We start from the raw sequence: 22,065 nt of genomic DNA, 5'->3' as shown, positions 1-22,065 counted from the left end.
AAGAGAAGTTAAGAAAAACATGAGTATTGGAAAGTAAAAGGAAAGAGAAAAGGGTAAGCTTATTTTCCCCCCACTATGGCCTTGAAAGGAGGAATGAAACTTGTGGTTTAATTGCTTGTGATGCCAGAGCTCTACAATACCTTTAATGCAGAATTTTTTGAAAAATAAAGGTTTGTGCATCCCAGTGTGGATGTGCTAAAGTGCAAAATAGTGACACGTGTAGCTGACACGATTGGCTGTGCCTATCAAAAAACAGACAGGCAACAACCCTGGCCTGAGCATGTCTTGTTTTGATGCTGTTGCATACTTTGAGACAGTGAGTTGCTGTAGTTTGCTTTCATTTATCATTTTTTGCCCACTTTTCATGACTCCTGCAGTTCATAAGCTGCCACTGATCGGTTGTGGCCATTGAAGGTATCCAGCTCATCCGCCCAATAAGCTGTCATCTGTCGTATGAGCACTTAATTTCAGATAGCCGCTGCAGCTTTTTGAGCAAAAGTGTAGGTTATTTTCTGCATATATTAATATTTGGCTCAAGTTTTCTTGAAAATTATCTAGTTGCTGGGTGGACTTGCTTATTGGAGAAGTGGAGATTGCAGGTTTCCTTAAAGAGGAAGCTTTAGCTTGAGGCCAACTCTGATTTCCCCATTCAGATACATACAAAATGCATTTAAGACAATAGCTGGACTGATTTAAATGAAATTTGTTGCATTTGAGAGATACAGTTAAATTTAATCAACTCTAGCATAATTTTGATTTAGGACCTTGAATTAATTGCAAAAATGTCCGGAACTCAATAAATTAAAAAAAAAAGCACAAACATTACAAATACACAACTCTGCACCACAAATAGCTATCACAGTTCGGTAAACTGCATGTCCTAGAGCATCTCAAGCGGGGGCAAACTTAATATATAAATTTACAGCCTATGTGAAATTGTCAAGTTTACGAGGGTTTTGCAATATTCCTGACAAATCCTTCAAATATTTCAGAGCGGTATACAGGGTGTATCTTTTTAGCTACACCAAATTTGAAAAAGTTGCCTGTGGCAGATTGCACAATTCTAACCCATCATCTAAATTACTCAATGAGGTGGCCATTACTTTTATGAGAAATGAAAATGCTTAACTGAGTAATTAACATAATTACACAGATTAAATTTTTACTTAATTACTTTATGGCACATATTTCAATCTACAAATTGTAGCTAGCAAGTATGCAAGGCATATCGACTTGGAACAAATTCCGAGGATGGCACCGGTTTCGAGATATTAAAAATTAAAATAAGATTCTGGGCTTTTACGTGCCAAAACCACAATTTGACTATGAGGCACACCATAGTGGGGGACTCCGGGTTAATTCTGACCACCTGGGGCTCTTTAATGTGCACCCGTGCACAGCACATGGGCATTTGTGCATTTCACCTCCATCAAAATGCGTCTGCCATGGCCAGGATTCAGTCCCGCACGCCCGGGCTTAGTAGCGCAATGCCATAGCCACTATGCCACCACGGCAGGTAGTTTCGGGATACGTGCCATCAAACTTGCAGCAAGAATGCACTGTTGTCCCACTTACATTTTTTAAAAAGAAAAGCTGTTTTATGCATTGAAGCACAAAATTAACTGGAATGCCAATGTATTTCGTGGGGCACTTTGAAGATTAATATCTTCCTATTTGCTCTTCGAAGTGACTGTCAATGAAAAGGAGAAGAAAAAAATGTTTTTTTTACATGTTTGCTTGGAATCAAATATTTATTTTCCACGTGTGGGCCTACTTCCTTCTTGTCTTTGTTTCCCTGTAAAAGCAGTACAATTTCATGAAGGGGGAATGGAGAAGGAGGGCGATATTGTACTAAGAATGAAAGGCACTTGTTAAAATGAGATGTGTATTACACAGAAGTACAAACATGCTTATGCAGTTTTACAAGCTACACTGTGTACAGCTACATGCTAGGGTGGCACAGAAGTTGATGCACAATCTACAGCGTCATCACATATAGTTTAAATGAACCTAGAAACAATCTATGTGCTTCTTCGAAACATCAAAATGTTGGCTCCACCAACATTTCTTGTTCAACCGCTGTTGATCATTTCAAGACTCCATTTTCATGTGAACTTCTGTGTGTATACATTAACCCAGTAATTTATACACAGATTACAAAGCTAGCGAATCTTCCAGTCACAGCAAAACTGTTCTGCACATTTTTGCTTGTGTGACCATCAAAAGTCACATGAGTGTTTTCAATGGCTTACCATTTTAAGTCTGCGTTCTTTGAATGCAACAGAGAAAAAGAAAATACAGTTGAGCCTGCTCAGAACTGCCCACTCAAAGCATAGCTTCGTGGTAAGTGAAGAAAGATGTGCTTAGGAAGCCTTGCTATACTTGCAGACTTTCTGTGGCAATGAAGGGAAAGCCACAAGGGTGGAGCTTCTGCAAATGTGTTACTGTGCCAAGTAGTCGGGCAGAGTTTAAAGGGGCCCTGAAACCATACAGTTTCTTAGTGCAACAGCTAGAGGGATATCTGGCGCCACTGTCTATGGGAGTTTCCTAAGGGACGCTGTGCCATCATGGGAATGACGGCATATGTAACTGCGAGGCTCATGTTGGCTGGTGTTGTAAGAGGCTTCTTCTAAAATGTGATATGGCTACACAAATAACGCATTCTTCATAAAAGGTTTTTATTCACCCATATTGCATCTTCCAATTAAGTTTACTCACCTACAATGCATAACCAAGTGAAGAAAAGCAAGAACAGATGACAAACTGTTCCAAAGCGAGCGCGAATCTTGTCATCTGTCCTCCAACTTTAGTGGCCCGCTGAAACTTCTTATACATTGTACATGCAATAACAAGCTCTCATAATTAAACAAAACATATTTTTGTGTCATAATAAAGCTAAAACAGCTTTTTACATGTTGATTTACTAGTGGAAAATGAATTATTGTGACGGACGGAACAGTGCTTGCCAGGCATGTCTTCACGATGTCCTGGCTCTTCGAGAACGATGCCAATCCGAAGTCAGAATACACGGGCATTCGCATGCATACCACAGCGCAGCAGCACCAGATTTCCTTCTAGGTACTATAGCAAGAAACTCTATGCCTGAAACACTTTTCTAATTAATCATAGAATGGCCTCACTATTAATGTATGTCATCCCACAAATCTCATGTCAATTTCTCATGTCAATTTCGTCTCCGCTAGCATGCTGGAAGCTACACGGCAGAGAAGCCAAGACAGCAAAGCCCCGGCCAAAAGTTGAGTGTCGCGGCGGTGAAAGGGCTTGTCGCGGCACCCTGTGGTGGCCATCTTGGAGGCCACGTGCAGTGCAAAGATGAAATGATTTTTCTGTCTTTTTGAGGTCGCAGACATATATATTTTTCATTTATTTAATTAAAAATTAGCTATTATGTATTGAGAATGTTCCCGTGATCACGAGATCAGCCAATAGCGTTGCTGGGCAAATTGCTTTCGATAACGACATTGTGGATGCGAGAGCAAATGACTGTCCACTACTTTTGACACAAGGTTGTAAGTTCCCTGGTGCATGCAGCACAACATTTGGCTTGCATGTTCATAGGAGCCTTGTTAACAGATCGGCAACATTTTTTTTACAATGTTGAAAAAAGTGTTTCAGGGCCTCCTTAACAGTGTTTTTGATTTCTTGGGGCAGGAGAAGAGAACAGCAGAAAAATAAGTGACATTTAACACTTATTGGTGTACTTTGTGTTATTTTGCTGCTATAAATAAGATGTTTATGTTTTTTCTTCCCCAGCTTATTAAACTAATGCAAATGAGAATGTGAGGCTTTCTTTAGGAGCAGTTGTACTAGTGCGTGCTTTGCCTCTTTATCCCTTCATCGCTGCAGAAAGGTTCAGAACATTTCAGCACTGTGTCCAGAATGGCCATTAGCAAAGTGTTCACTGTTTCCTCAATTTAAATTTTCCTCTGGCTCTTAAGATGCCTCAGATTGCTTCCACTTGACTTTTTCAGTCACACTTTTTGAACCTAGTCCTAATTATGCCAACCAGCATTAATAATGCCTGCTTTGTTAACTCGCACCAGATTCACAATGTCAGAGGTAGCCTCTACTTCAGAGAAGCCAAAAGCTAAGCGTGCACTTTATGATGCGAGGTTGTGTGACAAATTCTAAGCTTTGTTGTTGATGTGAACTTAGAACTGTAGCAAATTCATTGGTTGTTACTGCTGAAACAGATCTCAATTATCTCTTTCTGCCAGTACAGCCATGTTCTCTAACGTGAATATATATATGCACACACACATGCATATGTTTGTCAAGCATATCCCAGAAGATGAAATTCACCTCTTCACGAAATTCAGCCCACACCTCCTCCCTTATTTGTACTTTCTCCACACAATTCATATTCGTGTGTTTCTCAAGGAGGCTTTCCACAATGCTTTTGTGGGAGGTGGTGTGAAAAGGCAGCCACCGTAGCCACACATTGTTTAGGCTGGCCAGTTATGGTGTCGTGGAATCTCAGGAGCGGCCGATAGAACTGCCGCTCTGGTCCAGCGTGCTAGCGTATTATATTCTTGCACTACATGCACGTGAGCTGGCTTCTTTTTCACCAGCTCTGGAGGCGATAGTCGCACCACTATGCTTTAGTTGTGGTGCAGAGACAAGAAGCATGCTGAAGAAGACGCTTCAGCACTGGGAGCGCATGCTGGCATAAATTTTATAGGCACTCTTCTGTGCAGAGAGCGCCAAGTTTCTTCAATCCCATGCCTCCTCCCTTATGTGTACTTTTTCTAAACAATTCACACTAGTATGTCTATCCAGGAGGCTTTCTTCAATGTTGTGGTGTAGAGACAAGAAGCAAGCTGAAGAAACTTTTATACTGGGAGTGCACACTTGGATACATTTTCTAGCCATTTTTCTTACTATAGAAAAGAACCCTTCTGATGATGTTCGTGCTTTGAGTACAAGCGAGGTGTATGATAGGTGTATGCAAGGAATGATAAGCTACACTTATGGTTCCTTGCAGTTCTTAAAATGCAGGGCTAAATAAGTGATGAGGCATACTCCGTGGAGTATGAGGGTTGTGGTGATGGAAGGCTCCGCATAATTTTGACAATAAGTACACGAGTGATTGTGTTCTGCACCAGCTAGCATCTGGCTGCCATGGCTGAGATTTGATGCCGTAACCCCCTGCTCTCCTCAGGAGCAGAACTACACGGGCACCTTGCGTTGCACTCTGGCAGGTTGAATTCTTGATGAAGAATTCTGCCTTCTGTTTAATATTTTAAACTAGAACATACTACATGTACTGCTCCAAGCATCATTTTGAACAAATACTGACGCATTTGTGGTGAAAACAAAAAGCAAAAAATATAGTATATTCGAGTACATAACTTTACCACTTTAAACAAAATGCAATTAAACCTCAAGTTTATGACTTCCGTCTTACAGAACCTGTAATTGTAACAAATTTTCTCTTTCTATTTATTTCAATAATATTTAAAAGAATACTTTTTTCCTTGACATCATAAGGTAATCTTATAGTACGGTTTATTATTATTATTTTTTTTACTTGAACAATTCACACTTATAGAATGCATATTCAGAGTGCACAAGCTGCAACACTGATAGAGCAAAAAGAATAATTCAGCCTCCCAGTATTTTCCCATCCCCATTATCCCATGGCATGAACATTTGTTGATTTGAAGATAATTGGTTGTGCACCTCTTAATCAAGCCAAGCCCTGTGATTGGGGATCACTGCAAATTGTAAAAGTGCAACTCAAAAGCACACCTATGATCCTGCTGGTACTCAGCTTATCATTTGGGGGGGGGAGGGGAAAAAGCAATGTTGGGTCATAGGTTTGGGGGTTCTTTCGATTCCAACCTTATTTTGCGGCATGCACGGGGCCCCATCCATGAAGTACTCATGCGAGAGAGCGGGCTGCTATAGTTTCGTTTTGATTCAATCCGATGTGGACAGACACCATGGAAACCGTTTGCAAACACAGTGAGCAGTGCGTTAATTTTTATCCACGTGCTAGTGCCAAACTCGCTCATTACCACAGTACTCGACTACGTTGCCAGTTATAGATGCGCTCACTTGAGAAAATCACCCATAGTTTGGCGAGTGCATGTTGCGCCAACACCACAGTCTCATAGCCTTCTTTGTTTACGTGCAGCTTTGTGCAAGTTCATCCAACACAGTCATGAGCGTTTATCATTTGCAAGAGTTGAACGAAACTGCAATTGTTACGGGTATCTTGCACAGAATACAAACGGATTCCTTCATGAAATAAAAACACGTTTATATACAGAATGTATGTCCTTTGTCTTAGGCTTGTATGTCGGATACAATAGTCGTCCTGGTCTGACAACAATTAAGCAAATTTATAGTATTCTTTCAATGATGATTCACGTGCAACGGTGTCAGTACATATCATAAGAAGCCAACAAACACTGACACCAAAGACAACATAGGGGAAATTACTTGTGCTTAATAAATGAAATGAAGAAGCTATAAATTAATGGAAATTAAAGTGGAGGAAAAACAACTTGCCGTAGGTGGGAACCGAACCCACAACCCACCTACAGCAAGTTGTTTTTTCATCCACTTTAATTTCCATTAATTTATAGCTTCTTCATTTCATTTATTAAGCACAAGTAATTTCCCCTATGTTGTTTTTGGTGTCAATGTTTGTTGGCTTCTTATATGATAATAAAAATCGGGCCCCTCGGTCAACCCCCTTTCTTCTGGTGTCAGTACATGAAGCTTTCGTACAAGCTTGCATATTTTCACGTACCACCAATGATTTGTACATGACCAATTGTTCCACCAGAGCTTTCGCTCTGCGAGGTCAACGGTGATACAGTTCGTGCCAGGACACGTGTCCTGGTGCTGGTATCACGATTTGCAATACATAGTGTTGAGGCACACCTCACAGCTGAGCTATCAGTGTGATTTAGACAGTTGTGACGGGAAATGGTATCTTTCAACTGAGGTGCAAATGGTAATTATACTAAGGACTATTGTAAGCTGCTTTTGTCAAGTAGCGACAACTGTGATTTTCACTGACATCACAATACAGTGCCTTTTTGCACAATTGTGTTCGCAGTGGTGGGACAGCCATTTGATCTTTTGAAGCAGATCTTGGCACAGGAAAAAAAATTTGATTTTGTACAGTGACAAGCACTTTTGGTACAGTGTCCCACATACCTATACATACCAGCTATATGGTATAGACTCATGTAAGGGCTGCACCCCTAACTTGGTAGCCCAAAATTTGGAAAGAAAATTTCCATCAGAGAAGCAATCGCATTTAGTGCCCTGATGCCGCACGCGCGCGTCTGCGAATTTTCACGCACTATGCACTTCTGCGTGCCCCTACTAGATGGCAAGAGCTGCACGTTGACCTCTGATGCAATGGTACATTCGGGGATCCAGGGCGTACAGTAGTTGCCAGCTGCGCCGACAACATTTTGACGAAAACGTTTAGTCCCATGTAAGGGCCGCACCTCATTGCAAAAAAGAAGTGTGGCCCTTACACAAATGTATACAGTAATCCCAATTTCAATTGAAATAGTCAATAAATATAGTGGAGTCGACTTTGTAAGCATCACTGAGGTGTTCTGGTTAAAAAATACGAAATGATAGTTTCATTCATGTTTAAGAAAATGGCTTTCCATGTGTGTATACGAGATTGAAAGCTGCTTATGTAGGATTTAGGTTTGCAACAAGCTTAGCGCATTCGTTGCACTTAAAACAAATAAGATTAAGAAGTTGGAAGGCGAGTCAACCTCAAGTTGCCATCAATCAATGATGATGAATTGGCGTTTCAAAGCGCAAGGGCCGATTATGGCCGAAGAGGACCGGGCTGGTGTTAAATGAGCTGACAGCATAGCAGTGAATCATGAGAGGTAGATGCGAGGTGGCTGTAAAGGGGCCTTAAAACAGTCATAGTAAAGCGCATAAAATGTATGTGTAATAAGAACAGGGTAATGACTAATGATGTATACAGTCGAACCTCGATATATCGAACAGCACGGTGATCGTGACATAGTTCAAGATAGCCAGAACTTGATATACAATATCACATAAAAAATGCGTAAAACACATGTACAAATCAATCAACGAACCAAGGGTGCAATCGGGGATCGTTGTTCGGAGCACGCGTTTGGTTGCGCCACGCGCCATTGGCCTAGGCCGCACCGACTTCATGAGCCACACAAATTTCCTCTGAATAACGATCCCCGACCATGCACCAATCGTGGCGCAGTAAATACATACTCATTTGAAGCTTCCCACAAAGTATTTATTTCTTTGGCTGAAAGTACTGCAGCAGTGTAGCCTGCTTTTTATTGGCAGCCGCGTGCTTAACCACGGCATCCTCAACATAGTCTAAACGATCCACAAGCGATAGGCCAGTGCCTTCTATTGCGCCGCAGTAGCAGCAAAGAAGGGCCAAAGCAGCTACAGCCTCAGTTGAAGTCGGGAGCGGGACATCATCAACGCTCGTGAGATCAACCTCGGCAGCGTCTTCAAGTTTGGCCGCTACTTCCGCTGCGATCTCCACGTCCGTCAACCGAAGCATATTAAAACACTGTCAGTAACAAATTATGAAGTGGCGTCTGCTAAGGTGTCAATGAGTGAGCCCAGCGAGCACGCATTCATTATTCTATGGTGCGCTGTCGCGCGTCTTTGTAGATGCAAACCGCCATTCCTCGCGAGGTGCGGCAGGCACAGAGCGTGGCATTGAGGAGTCAGTGTGGCAAATGCAATGCGTTGATGTTGTTGAACTAGCCAAGCTGTCGCGTGCGTATGCTGCTACGTTCAAATGGCGCCCTCGGTGCTTTTGGTGTGAGCTGCTTTAGTGCAGTCGGGAACGCCCATCACGCCATCGCTATCTTCGAAGCTCGCCGCCTATCAGGAGAGTGCACACGGTCTGGGATGGCGGAGTTCGATATATCCATTTTACAGCCGACCCCGTTCAAAATAAGAATAAAAAATGCATGCGATTTTCGAGGTGTTATAGAGTGTGTTCGATATATCGAGGTTTGACTGTACTATGAACACGAAAAATACATTCTAGGAGGGTAATACATATATTAAATATGTCAGAGGTAAAAGCTTGTACGAAGCACTACTGCCTCGACAGAGCCCTTGCAACCCAAGGGCCTGGAGACACGTGCTATACAGAACACTACTATTGCAGCAGCATCTTCTTGTGAGAGGATGCACCATGAATTTTTTTCTTGAGCTAATAACATGTCATACAACATTACTCAAGAAACCTAGAACTGCTTTGGTGTCAAACAACGGTTCTGCTCCATGAAACATTCACAGATGGAGTGGGATGTGCTGGCAGTATGCTAGACGAAAGTGTTTCTTTCTCTCGGCTTCTGCTTCTCGGCACTCCTAAGAGGATGTGGAGGGCAGTCAGCCTCTCACTACATCTACCACAGGTCAGAGGTCCATTACCAGTCAGCAGAAAGTTGTGGGTGCCATACGTGTGTCCTACCCTGAGTCAACAGAATAAAACTTCAGTTCCTCGCGTCTTTGTTGTGGAGGCCAAGAAACCTAACTGTGGCCTAATTATGTGAAGTTTATTGTTAATTTGCCAGTGGCTTCGCAGCTTCTTTCATAACCAAAGCTTCAGATCTGTGGCAGGGACAGCAACAGTAGGAATAATAGCTTGTGATGCAATTGATGTGGCAATTTGCACTTGCCCTTGTGGGGATGCGCGACCCTCGCGCCTCCCCTGATGTTTTTCCCGCATAGCGCGTCTCCTGTAGTGCGGCTTCGCCGCGCACGCGGCGGTCGGAGTGGTACAGGCGCAGTGGGAGAGATGGCGCTAGTGTTGCGCTGCTGCGGGGTTACTTGGGTGCGGGAGAGACAAGGCGCTCACTCTTGGGTTCGAGACAGCAAGCGGGATGGACGTGCCGTGCCGCACGTGCAGCGACCCTCTCTCCCGGCGGGTCGACGCACGGCGGGGACGTCTCCCGTGTGCGCGCCGACCGATGCTTCGGCGAGACCGTCTCGCGTGGCCGCCTTCAAACGTGCCACGATTCGCGTGACTATACACGCGAATGACCAGGCGTTGGGATCCAGCATGGGGCGAACATATTCGCTCGATTCCGGTCGCGGTGAGTCAGACTTCTAGATTTGTCGCGCGCCCATCGGCATGTTTTGTGGATAGCAACTCGGCTAGCGGGCATTGATCTATGAAAGGTGCAATAAATGCCCTTGTGATTGTTTGCACTACTGTGTTGTCGTTCCTTTGTCCCAAGAGTACGGTGTGAGAATCCCACATCAGACCCCACACCCTTGATGCCTGTATAACCAGGCACCCAGCATACAGTGACATGCTGGTGAGATATATACATAGTGCAAAGAACGGAACAGAGCTAACTACCAGGTTTCTGTGCTTATGAAGTGACATTAAGGCTTTTACGACACTTAGAGAGTCTGTGAATATAATTGTTTTCTTTTAGTTTTTTCAATTTTATTTTCATGTTTCACAATGGACGATAGTGCAAAGGCTTCACCCATAAAGATACTTGTTCCCAGATGCAGGACACTGGATTTCGAGAAGGATGGACCGACTTGCTGCATAAAACACATTGGCATGGGACTTAGAAGTGTCCGTGTAAAATTCTGTGCATGAGTATTTTGAGTGAATTTCAAGAAAATACATCCGAACATGTGCCCCAGGAGCGTCTTGTCACCTCTACGAATGAACTATCACATTCTATAAACTGCCACTGCCACGGCGGTAATGGCTTCGCTGAGGCCATCAAGCTATGCTTTAGGATTGGGACACCCACTTCCTCACAAAGTTTTCTTACGTGCAGAGAGAATAGTACTCTAGCTGCAGGTTGATTATTAAACAGCATCGCAGATGTGTTGTCGTTTACGGTTATGTAAGAGGGATGTAAGTGGTTTGCGTTCACTTTCAGAAAATATATAAAACTAGAGTAGTACATCCTTCAAAGATGGAGCAACCACTCGTTATATTCAACGTAGAGACTCTCTACAGGACTTGTCCTGAAGGCACCAGTCGCCAGGCGAACACCTAGGTGATGGACAGGATCCAGCACCTTCAAGGCATTAGAAGTAGCCGATTGATGCACAATAGCCTCATAATCAAAACATGTTCATATGAGGCTTTTGTAAAGGTTCATGAGGCACTTCCTGTCACTACCCCACGTTGTGTCTGAAAGGATTTTAAGTATGTTCAGTGTTTTCTAGGCATTTGTTCTTAATGTATTTCAGGTGTGGAATAAACGTTAGCTTCGTGTCTAAAATGATGCCTAAAATTTTGTGCCTAAAGAACACAGGAGATTTTTAAGAGATTTATCCTAAATCCATCTTCCTGTGCCCATCTTGACATCTTGTTTAGGCCAAGTTGAACCGGTCGCTCACAGATGGCGAAGTTACAGGATTTATACCCCATGTGCACGTCGTCAACATAAGTGGAATAAAATATACTTCGCGGAATAAACGAATGTACCAAATTCAATTTTGCAATAAAAAGGGTACAAGTAAGTCAATCAAAAGGGACATCGATCAAAGATAATGTCCCCCTGAGCCAGTAGGGGGTGAGAATGGGGTGAAGTCACAGCACAGCACTCAATTGCATCAACCAATGCGAGAGTGATATAGCAGTAGCGTTGCAATGCCCAATCATTTTTTCAAGCGAAGCTTGCATTGCCTCATTCGTGTCGGCATCAGTGTTACTGTTGCCATACAAAAAAACCCAAGCTGCGTGAAAATAAAAATTGTTTGTCAGGCTGCAGATTCGAATCACCGACCTCAAGGTTGCGAGACCACCACACTAAACATCATCATACGCGCCCTTTAAAGCGGGGTTTTATATGCATGAATAAGTAGGTGCAGCGCAAGGCACGGGCCAATCACAGGTGTCCCCTCCCTCCGCAGGAGCGAAAGGGTGTGTTCGCTTGCCTCGCGCCCGCCATTTCCCACCAGTTCATGCCTGGCAGTCATATGGGGAGGCTGCGTTTGGTTTGTTCTGCCGAAGAGCAGGCTGCGTTGAAGGAACGGCAGCGGGAGAGGGCCGCGCGTCGTGAACTCGCTCGAGAAAGGGCTCGTCGTCGACGTGCCAACCTCACCGTGAGGAAGCGCGAATCTGAGGCGTTACGACAACGAAGAGCTGCAGATCCCAAGCTTCGCTTGCACCCCTCTTCACAGTAGTGGAAGAGTGGTCAATTTTTTTCTTGCACTATCGTTGAGATCGGCGCTCATTTGCAGACTGCACATACCCACGAGAAGTGGCCATATCTTTAGACTGCACTACCTTTGAAATCGGCCCACGTTTTTGCTGCTGTGTCCCTCAATTGCTATGCACACACTAACACAGCGAGTGCCGTCGTTGGGCCGCTAGCTCATCATCAGCTACACCCTCATTATAGGGCAAATAAAAACGATACTTTGCTCAACAGCGTCACCGCGATCCAAACTCGCCTTTGGCATTGGCCCACACTTTCAGGCCGCACATTTCCACGGGAACGGCCCAGATTTTTAGACTGCACATACCCACGGGAATGGCCCACAAAAGAGGCTGGAAACACACATAGCTGATACAGAAAAGTGGGAGCAACTACCTAAGAGAGATATTGTCTTTAAGATGTTCTGGGAACTATAGAGCATATCAGCAAGGTCATGCCCTAGAATGTGCGCAGCTAAACCAAAGCTACAGTGAAGATGTCCACAACTTGCTTCTAATGCGCACTATCTGTCCCACATAACTGTGCCGTAAAACATGTGAAAGCAGACTAAATTACAACCATGGAATCTTCCTTTCCGATCGTGCAGGGTTTCAAAGAAGGTCCCCACACATAAGCAAATTACATGGCGGCAGTTGAGTACACATATTACAAGACATCTTTAAATTGGCACTGCCAACGACCATGTTAAACAATGCGTGACCGGATATTATCCAAGGCTTCTTTTGATACGACATTATTTTAGAGAGAGCTCTAGCTATGCCACTCTGACAGGAGGGATACTGATCTGCAGCACAACATGACTGTACAGCGCAGGTACATAGGAACATCCGCTGCCAAGAAATGCAGCAAAACCGCAAGGAATGAAGAAATGACAGAATCGGCTATATCCGTAACAATGGCAGCTCTGTTGACTTCCAGGATGATGATGACAAGCTTTGTTTTAGCTTTAGTTTTACTACTGAGGTAGCACTAACGGAAGGAGGCTCTCCTTCTCATGCTTCATTTGGTGCACACTTGAGGCAATTTTTAGCCAAAATGCCGTTCGGAGCAAGATGGTGCAAATGAACACTCTTGGCGCAATTGGCACAGCTGTTCTATCACTGTGTCCAGTCTGCTAGCCAACACCATAAGCCTAACCCAATATTGCCGTCTGTTAAGTATGTGTAGTGACCTTTCGAGATTTTGTGGCCCTGCATTATCACGACCTACAGAACAGCCTGTCAGCTCTCATGACCGCTCGAAATGGCACCATAGTCGTGGGAGACTGAATGATGGATTTCGAGCATTGCCGTCATTTCTTTCTCTGAAAAACCACAAAATTGATGTCTTGGTGCAGGTTTGGTGCAAGTTGTGAGACTTTTACCCAAATGTAGCAGGATGCAGCAGGTTTCACCTCTTGGTGCAGTTTGACGCAATTATTGGCAAAGCCAACTACAATCACTGGAGACCACATTCTATTTGGTGGTTCAGTCCAGGAACAAATTGGGGCTACGGTTCAGCAACGTCTAGTGCAAGGCAGGTGCATTCCCCAAATGCATTTGCCACATTTTGTGAAATGGCATTATTTCTTCTGAAATCTTTGTGAAAACATTAATTTGAGAAATACCCTCTGTCTAAGTCATTGCTTTCTGCCTGACAAAAATAATTTCTGGGACTCCCTAACCCTTTCAAGTGCCAATTAGTTCTGTCCATTCAGAATTAACTATGCACAGCAGCAGAAAGAATCAGACTTTTAAATTCTTCAGTGAGTTTTGTCACAGAATGTGAACTCTATGCCAGAACTCTCAACAGGAATATCAGATATGAGAACAACAATACAGGTCTAGCATACTTGGAAAGCACATTTCCAGCACTTGAAAAATATACCTGATATGAGATATTGTGAAAAAATTAGGAAAGAAGTGAATGCACTACATAACGACATACAGACACCGACATAAAACACTTTACAAATACATATAAATTTAAATTTGCAGCATAGGTCCAATCAGAAGTGTTTCAACATGTATGCAACACATTTTAAATATAATTACTTTAATCAGTGCTTTTCTATTTTATGCAACCTTGGCATGCACAATTGTCTGCACGCAGCATCTGAAGGGGGTTAACACATCCCCAACATGCCAACAGCAGTACCAAAAGTTTGTTTACATTTATACTAGGAATACAGCAGTCTTCAAGGGCTCTTTTTCCCACTAGATGTTCTTAGTAAGTTATGCTATAAAGCTTTGCAGTTTCCAGATTTACTGATCACTACAGAAAGGAGTAATAACATTTGTAGTCAACAGTGTGTTTATACACAAGTGGAGAATTGTGGACACTGAAGAATGGAGGACTATGCTTACCTATGCATACACCTATGCTGGACGACATCACGGAAGAAAATATTGTCTGCTGGTCTGATCTATTAAGTGGCACTCTCTTTTATATCTTCAGATTCTGATGGACTGGACTTGGTGTGCTTCTTCAAATCAGAGGTGAACAGCACCTGCATATTAAGTCATTATTGGCATTAAAAATGCTGAACAAATGACAAATGGTATCAATTAACACTTACAGACTGTGCCCAGCCAGCATAGGGGCCAAAGCGTTCCCTGAAGTGGTCACCTAAAACAGGTAACAAGAAAACTTGTTTAAAGAGATTTCTTTTTATGCCTGTTGCACCATTATCAGCTAAGTATCTTAAAAAATAACCGAACTGGTCATTACACGACATAACAATAAAATAATACAATTCACGCAGAACAGTATAGCATGATAAGGTATCTCAATGAAGCAAAGCATAGTAAACTGTGGTGCTGCAAGTAAGGTTACCCTTTCTCTTCTGAATGCCTTCAATTCGATAGCGTGGACTAACATACGTCAGCAAGGTAACCAAAATTTCCCACAAGACATTTTCTGAGACCCTTTCTTTATGCACAATTCTTTGTCAACACAACTTTTGATGACAAATTACTAAATACATATTGTCTACAATTAAATGCAAACTAGACTCACCAATTTCTTTATAGGCAACTGCTGAAAGATTCTTCAGGGACCTAAGATGGGGCAGGTAGTGCCGAGTTGCCATGCGCCAGACATGCACATCAATTGGCACTGCCTCAGCCTTGTCCAGTGCCATTAGGCACACGCAGTCAGCCACCTGGCACCCAGTTACACATAATGAACATTTAAAGAACAAAGCTACATCATAAAGAAAGTATATTCTGAGGACATACACACATTTCATGCCACATTAAAGAGTATAACGTATTACTGCTTCCCTACACAGAAATGAATGCAAATGGACGGTACCAATAACACTCGCCTCATTGCCATATTACCTATTCACATATTACAGACTTTTAGCATGCATTACTGTCTTACCACTAGCGATAACAGCTACCATGACTGTGCATGTGGGGAGCTTATTGGGACGGCGCTCGCCAGTTGCAGTGATTGCATAACAACATGGCAGTTCCCAGGCTGCACACTTCAATCCTAATTCGCTCTCATGCTACTTGCTCTCTGTCATTACAGCAGGAAATAAATGGTAAAATCAGTCATCGCTTAGTCTCACCTCAAGCCAAGGACAAAGTATGAGAGATGTTCTGTCATTATTATAGAGATCAGCTGTCTGTTTCAACTCCGCTAGTATTGAAAAGGTTCCACTGAGACAGGAAAGTGTTGAATTGCACCTAGCACATGGTGCCACAACAGTGCACTGTGTTGATCAAAGCTAGGTAAATGCTGTGGTGTCCTCTGGGCTGCTGCACTGGCCAGCGCTTATTGGAGGATGAGTAATTTTTCCAGAGTTCTTTATGTTCCTAAGACAACCCACAGCAAGAGCTAACCACGAAAGGACACACACCTTCAGGATGCCTCTATCACATGCACTACACTAACATCCTCTAGTGCTATTGGACCAATTTCTGTCATTGCACTGCACGTTATGAAGCATGGTTTATTGAAAGCACAAAAAATCATTACAAATGAGAAAAAGGGGTCCCAGGAAGAGAGAGGCTTGAAGTGATCAGCAGTGTAGGCGGTCAAGGGAAGCCTCAGCCTGGAGCCAACATTTCAACAAGGGCACACATCTTTGTCAGGGCAATGAGTGTTTTGCTTGGCAGTATGGAGTGGAACAAGTACAGTTTGTTCTCATGCTGAGGGCTCTTTGGAGCATTCGATTTGAGGACCAAATTGAATATTCAATTAATTAAATGCAAAAGTTTTGGATATTTGCTTACCTTTAATGAGCTTATTAAACACCCAAATGGTTGCACTCAACTTGCCATTAACACACTTGTGCTGGTAAATCTACTGCTGCTTTGGTTTTTATAGTATTTATAATGAACATTTGGTAAAAGCATGGCGTTTTCCTTTCATTAGGAACCTATGTCTGTCTAGTTCGTGCACGTGTGCGCATGTTTTCTAGTGCTAGTGGTGCTGCAGTCACTTACGAACTGAGCTGAAGTGGAAGTGTGAAAATTAAGTTGGCCAAAGCCCAAATAACCATTACTGGAAGTCATACCTTTGCACCGACACCAGGAAGTTCAACGAGTTGGCGGTGCGCCTCAGCATAAGAGGCACCCCTAAGTGATTGCAACCACATAGGATCCCGTGTGGCAAGTGCCTTGGCCGTGCCATGCACATACTTTGCTCTGTATCCAAAGCCAGCAGCCCTCAGCTCTGCCTCAACCCCTCCTCGGTCCATCTGCGCAGCCTTGAAGGACATACCACAACACGGCTTCATTTCACAGTGAGTAATGTGTATTGCAAGTGTACTGCTTCTGCTCGCACAATGTCACAAGTCACCATCAGTGCCTTGTAGGGCTTTTGGTTATTTTCATGACATAGGGCTGACTATGTTCCAAGAAGCTATAAAGTTTTTGTTTTTATTATGTTTTATGCTTAATAAGTCAATAAAGCTTTCATAGTTGATAATATCGAGCATTACTGCATGCAAGTATTCACACTTTAACACCTATTATACGAATACATGCAAAATTTAGTTTTGTCATGACCTTTCTCCACACAAGGTTTAGGCTGTACTGTACTGTACTTCACTACACACAGATTAGGTTAAAAGCACAAGCTGTTGTGGATGTTACTAAGGGATTTTAGCAACAATAGATGCAAAGGAGGTCTCAGACATTTACTCAGCACACAAAACAACCTAAGTTGTGCATGGGTTCTGCACATGCCCAGTGTAACTAAAGTCATTCTTCGAGTGTGCTGAAACCTTGCATTTGCTATTCCTAAAAGTTTCCATTTTCAAGTATGGGCATGAAATTCTGACCCACAGCTATAATATTGATTGCTACTTATTTTATTCTTTTGATACTGCAAACCACAATGAGTCAAAGCAGGAGTGGGCAAAAATATATATAAGAACAGCTACTGTTACAAAAATATGTAAATAAAATAAGTGAATACAAGAATACTTCACATGTTAAGGGAAAAAGTACAATGCATCAAGGCTATTGAAATAATAAATGCAAACTATTCTACTGAACCAAGCAACACCAAATTATGAGAAAGGGAATTCCAATCATCTAGTGTCCTCGGAAAGAAAAAAAGTACCTACCTAACAATTTGTGCAGGCAAAATTCAGTTTCATGCTCTTGTTGCACTTATGATGAGAGGCTCTGACCTTTTTTTTATAAGCTCTTCTGGTCTTAACGCTAATATTGCAATGTAAACTGGGTAACTGGTTGTTGACATTTAATGTGAAGCATTCTTTGTCCCATTCCAGCACTTTGTGGTAGGCAAGTAGGTAGGTTCCTGTCTCGTAAATAGAAATGTGCGATTGATGGTGGGATCCAATCTGTCTTCTGGAACAGCAGCCCAATGCTTTAGCCATTGGGCCATGATCGCATACGAGTGTACACAAAGCCAACTAGCTCTTTCAGATGTTTGGCACATGCATCGTGTGACAGTTTCTTGCGTTATTTCCACATGGCAGCTAGCACTTTGAGATACTGTGTTAGACTGCACCACCTTTGGGACTGGCCCAGATTCCCCAGTCCTTTCCTCGTAGCACTACGCAGATGCTGTATGACATTGTACCACCTTCAGGATTGATCCAGGTTGAACAGGTTTTAATGTTTCTTTGCCCGAGTACAATTGCCATTGTCATTTTAACATAGGCATGGGAAAAACACGGGGAAGGCAGGAGATGGAAATTCAAGACGATTAGCAAAATGAGAACACGGTGAAAGCCAGCTCCAGCTTTCACCTTATTTTTGTTTTGCTCATTACATAGACATAGGCAGAGGCGTGGTCACTGCTAGTGGGAACACGAAGCTCATGGCATCGCTGTGGGAGTGCCCCACCACTGGCGCCTCATGAAGTCTTGCGGTGAAGGCATAATTAAAGCAATTGGCAAAAAGCCTGGGGAGTCATCTGCTATAGCGAGTCATCTGCCAAGACTTCACGAGGCGTTGGGGGTAACGCTCTGTAGAGCGCTGCCACGGTCTCTTGTGTTACCACTAGCAGTGGCCGCACCTGTACATATGATTGTAGCTGCAGATGTCACAATCAGCATTTCTCTCAGTTAAACCTATCCAGTACTTATGTAGAACACAACAATCGGCATCTCATAAACTCGGCACAAACAGCCAGAGTACAAATCATGCCGTTGCCAACATACAATCGTTGTTACTGGCACCAACGTCTTGCTGCTGTGGTCACACACACACACTACTTGCCTTATACAAACACATTGGTCCACATGGTGACACTTTACAGATTCCCAAACAATGCTGGATAGCATCCACCTGCAAAATGCTTCACAACCATCAAATCCCATGATGCGTGGGACCTTACTAATTTTTTTTCCTAGTCAATTTTTATTGACTGCTGTGTGGTGGTCCCAGATGACGCTGGTGTATTCAAGAAAGTGTCCGTTTATAAATTTGTATACCTTTAGTTTTAACTCAGAGGTGTAGCCACCTAAGTTGTGTATTAAGAAACCTAGTTTTCCCCTTGCACTATAACACATAGAAGATATATGTTTTGACCATTACAGATCGTGATAGGCTACATATACATTTTGATAAAGTGTTGCAAGAATTACATACCGTAGGAAAGGCATAAAAGGACCCTTCTTTGCCCTCAAGAAGCTTAGTTCCATACATGGTGCACAGCTTTTCAACCATAGAGCTGATGCTGAAATAAAAAAAGTGAAGAAAGGAAATTGTTGGTGTCACAGTTATCATAAAAGTGCAAGTTAAAATGCAATTTCAACAATGTTAGAGAAGAAAACAGCACAGAAATGTGCTTGCTATTACGGCCCACCATGAAGACTTTCCTCTGTTATACTTTTGCAAGCTTATACAAAGAAACGGTTATTGTTGCTTGCTTAAAAATGAAAATTATTTAGAAAGTATTTGTCTTCAATCACAGGGGCAAAATTACTGAGCACTTGAGTAGATGTTATAAATAAATTAATGCACCCAGAAAAAACAGGCATTTGGATGAAGGCACGACATGTAGAAATAATTTGGGACTGACCGAGTAATGTTATTGTTGGATGAGCAAATGAAGGCCATCAGAGCCTCTAAGGGCTCTTGTCGCAGTACTCTGATTCCTGGGAGGTAGTTCGCAGTTGCCTTGAAGGTAGGATCTGCACGACACCATTTAGTGTAGAGGCCCTCCAAGTCCACTCCCAGCTGAAAGTAGTCTCTCAAGAGGTCTTCATTTTCTCCTGATGAAATTGACGGACTCTCCAAGCGTTTCCGCTTTCTACTTCGGGATACTGCGGGTGAATTATCAATATTTGGAGAGCACAACCCATTGCTAACAACATTGAGCACCCGGTAGTGGATGTTTCCGTCGTCATCCTGCCTCAGGCACCATACCCTGCCTGCAAAAGTGCTAATCCATTCGGAGTGGTTATTCTTCTTCCACCTGCACGTAAAAAAAAGAAAAAAAAGCGATCAGCGCCTCTTCGAAGTGACGAGCTCGTCTGCATTTTTACTCTAGCCGGCAAGACAATAGCCATAAGCATTGTTGTTTCTACCATACTGTTCTAGGCAAGGTTCTGACTGGTGTTGCGGAAGTCGCGGGACGTTTTCTTCTGCAGCCCAGCACATGTGAACGGGGAGTTTTAGAAATCGCAGTACCAAAGTTATTATATAGTACGGCGCGACTGACTCAGCACAAGCGCCGCAGCCGCAGCCGCGACAAAGTTTGTTCGACGTACATCCAGCAACCAAAAAAAAGCGCCCGCGACTTCTACAATACCAGTGAGAACCTTGACAAATGTACTGTTGCGCCAGCTTCAGGAGCGGCATGCAGAACCTGCACGCACGCTCGATTCAAAACTTACCTAAAAGCTTGCCCACACGTCAGTGTCACATCCAGATTGAGTTGTCGAGCGCTGCACTTAATGACTCCTGATGACACCATGTTAACGTTTAAGGTAAATTCTAGTGCACTCTTAGTTTTTGCACAAATAGATATTTTTTGCCTTCGATCAGAAGGTAAAAAGTTCGTGTCACACGTGTTTGGACATGTCAGCCACACTCGCCGGTACCATAGAATAAAGAACCAACTTTGGAATATAGCGCGAGCAGACGCGCGGGAGAATATTCAGCTGATGACGATTGTGATTCTTGAGCCGACATCGAGAAGTGGCGCGTTTCGTAGTCCTATTCATATTTGATTTCAATCACCCTCAATCATATCAGTTTCACTTCGAGCTGCGGATAGGCCGCGAGGCCAAAAAGAAAATTGGGCGCGTTGGAAGGGCCGACTTTAAAATGCGTAGCACTCGTGACCAACGTTACTAGATTACTTTCAGTTGTCAAACTCCGCCGCGGCACCTGGCCCCTTTCTGTCGCGCCCGCGGGGTGGCGCGCGCGACACTGTCGGCCCGAAGGCGGGTCATAGAGAAAGAAATGGGCGGGTGGTGCGAACAACGTTTGTGCGGGTGGACAGAGACGCCGATGCGTGCAGAAGCGTGCCACGTTTTGCTCGTGTTTCTTATTTGTGTGCCAGGAAAATGCTGCACGCCTTGTGAGCAAACATACCTGCAATGGAACAATGAAACGGCAATGAAACAAGAAAAAACACGAGAACGAGACAAAGTGATAGCTAGGGAGGGCGCAGCGCTCTTCCTATCACTTCGTCTCTTCTCGCTCCTGTTTTTTTTTGTGTTATTAAATGTCGGCGAGCATTCTACGTCAACATAGTTTATCAGACCACCGCCTTTGAACTTCGTGCGCATTTCCTAAGGGATATAAAATTGTTACACTAATCATGTCAGGTCATCAAAGATTTTTTGGAACTGCTGAACTTGACAGAACAGAATGCAATTCAAAAGAACCTGAACGTTTTTGCACCACAACAAACGACAAAGTCACTGCGATTAACTCTGATGTAGACTTTAGACATTGTCGATGATCTGCCGCGTCCAGGTGTGCTCTATGTTTCGACAGCCAAGTTACATCAAGATCCACTGGAGGTAAGACACGCTGTTCACATTTGTTGTGACTACATTCAGATTGCACTGTTTGCTAGGAAATTCCCTCTCACGTTTCTTTCAGCAATCCATTAGACTAGTGCGTTCCTTCGGTTGAGATGAGTCCCATCCTACTATAACCAACTTCACGCAGATATTCCGCCTTCTAAACCTGTATACACCTGTTAAAACAGCGCTACGTGGTAGTGTGGACGGTGTGCCAGGACCTGTGCTCGTCAGCATCAATGACACATTCAAGCAGACGAGAGAAGCCTGCAAGTAAAAAAAGTAGTCTTCGCAATGCTATTGAGGCGACGTTGATAAGTTGCCTGGAGCGAAGCAGCTCACCAGAATGTGCTTGCAATGAGCATAGCAATGAGCAATGAACATGGGGGA

At 43.3% G+C, this 22,065-nt stretch overlaps 1 protein-coding gene across 1 annotated transcript; it reads right to left on the bottom strand.

The window, feature by feature from the left end:
* Positions 1-1,732: 1,732 nt before the first annotated feature.
* Positions 1,733-20,951, bottom strand: Ogg1 (8-oxoguanine DNA glycosylase). The gene is made up of 8 exons (XM_070533060.1): positions 20,536-20,951; positions 19,719-20,114; positions 19,286-19,373; positions 16,735-16,926; positions 15,222-15,366; positions 14,782-14,831; positions 14,570-14,712; positions 1,733-1,795 (listed from the first exon to the last, which is right to left on the bottom strand). The coding sequence occupies exons 1-7, from the start codon at positions 20,613-20,615 to the stop codon at positions 14,632-14,634; spliced, it is 1,032 nt and encodes a 343-aa protein (XP_070389161.1). The 5' UTR covers positions 20,616-20,951; the 3' UTR covers positions 1,733-1,795; positions 14,570-14,631.
* Between the last annotated feature and the right edge of the window lie 1,114 nt (positions 20,952-22,065).

This window comes from Dermacentor albipictus, chromosome 1, assembly GCF_038994185.2.
Source record: "Dermacentor albipictus isolate Rhodes 1998 colony chromosome 1, USDA_Dalb.pri_finalv2, whole genome shotgun sequence".
NCBI lineage: Eukaryota > Metazoa > Arthropoda > Arachnida > Ixodida > Ixodidae > Dermacentor > Dermacentor albipictus.
The sequence above is the reverse complement of the archived record's forward strand: the minus strand, read 5'-3'. Positions and strand labels throughout refer to the sequence as shown.

Bases quoted from the DNA above. Each gene is read 5' to 3' on its own strand.
- Ogg1 (XM_070533060.1), bottom strand. From the start codon at position 20,615: ATGGTGTCATCAGGAGTCATTAAGTGCAGCGCTCGACAACTCAATCTG. The intron at 16,927-19,285 runs GTATGTAATTCT...ATGTCCTTCAAG, and splicing joins CCTTTTATGCCTTTCCTACG to GCTGCGCAGATGGACCGAGG. The intron at 14,713-14,781 runs GTAAGTGTTAAT...CTTAATATGCAG, and splicing joins ATGCTGGCTGGGCACAGTCT to GTGCTGTTCACCTCTGATTT.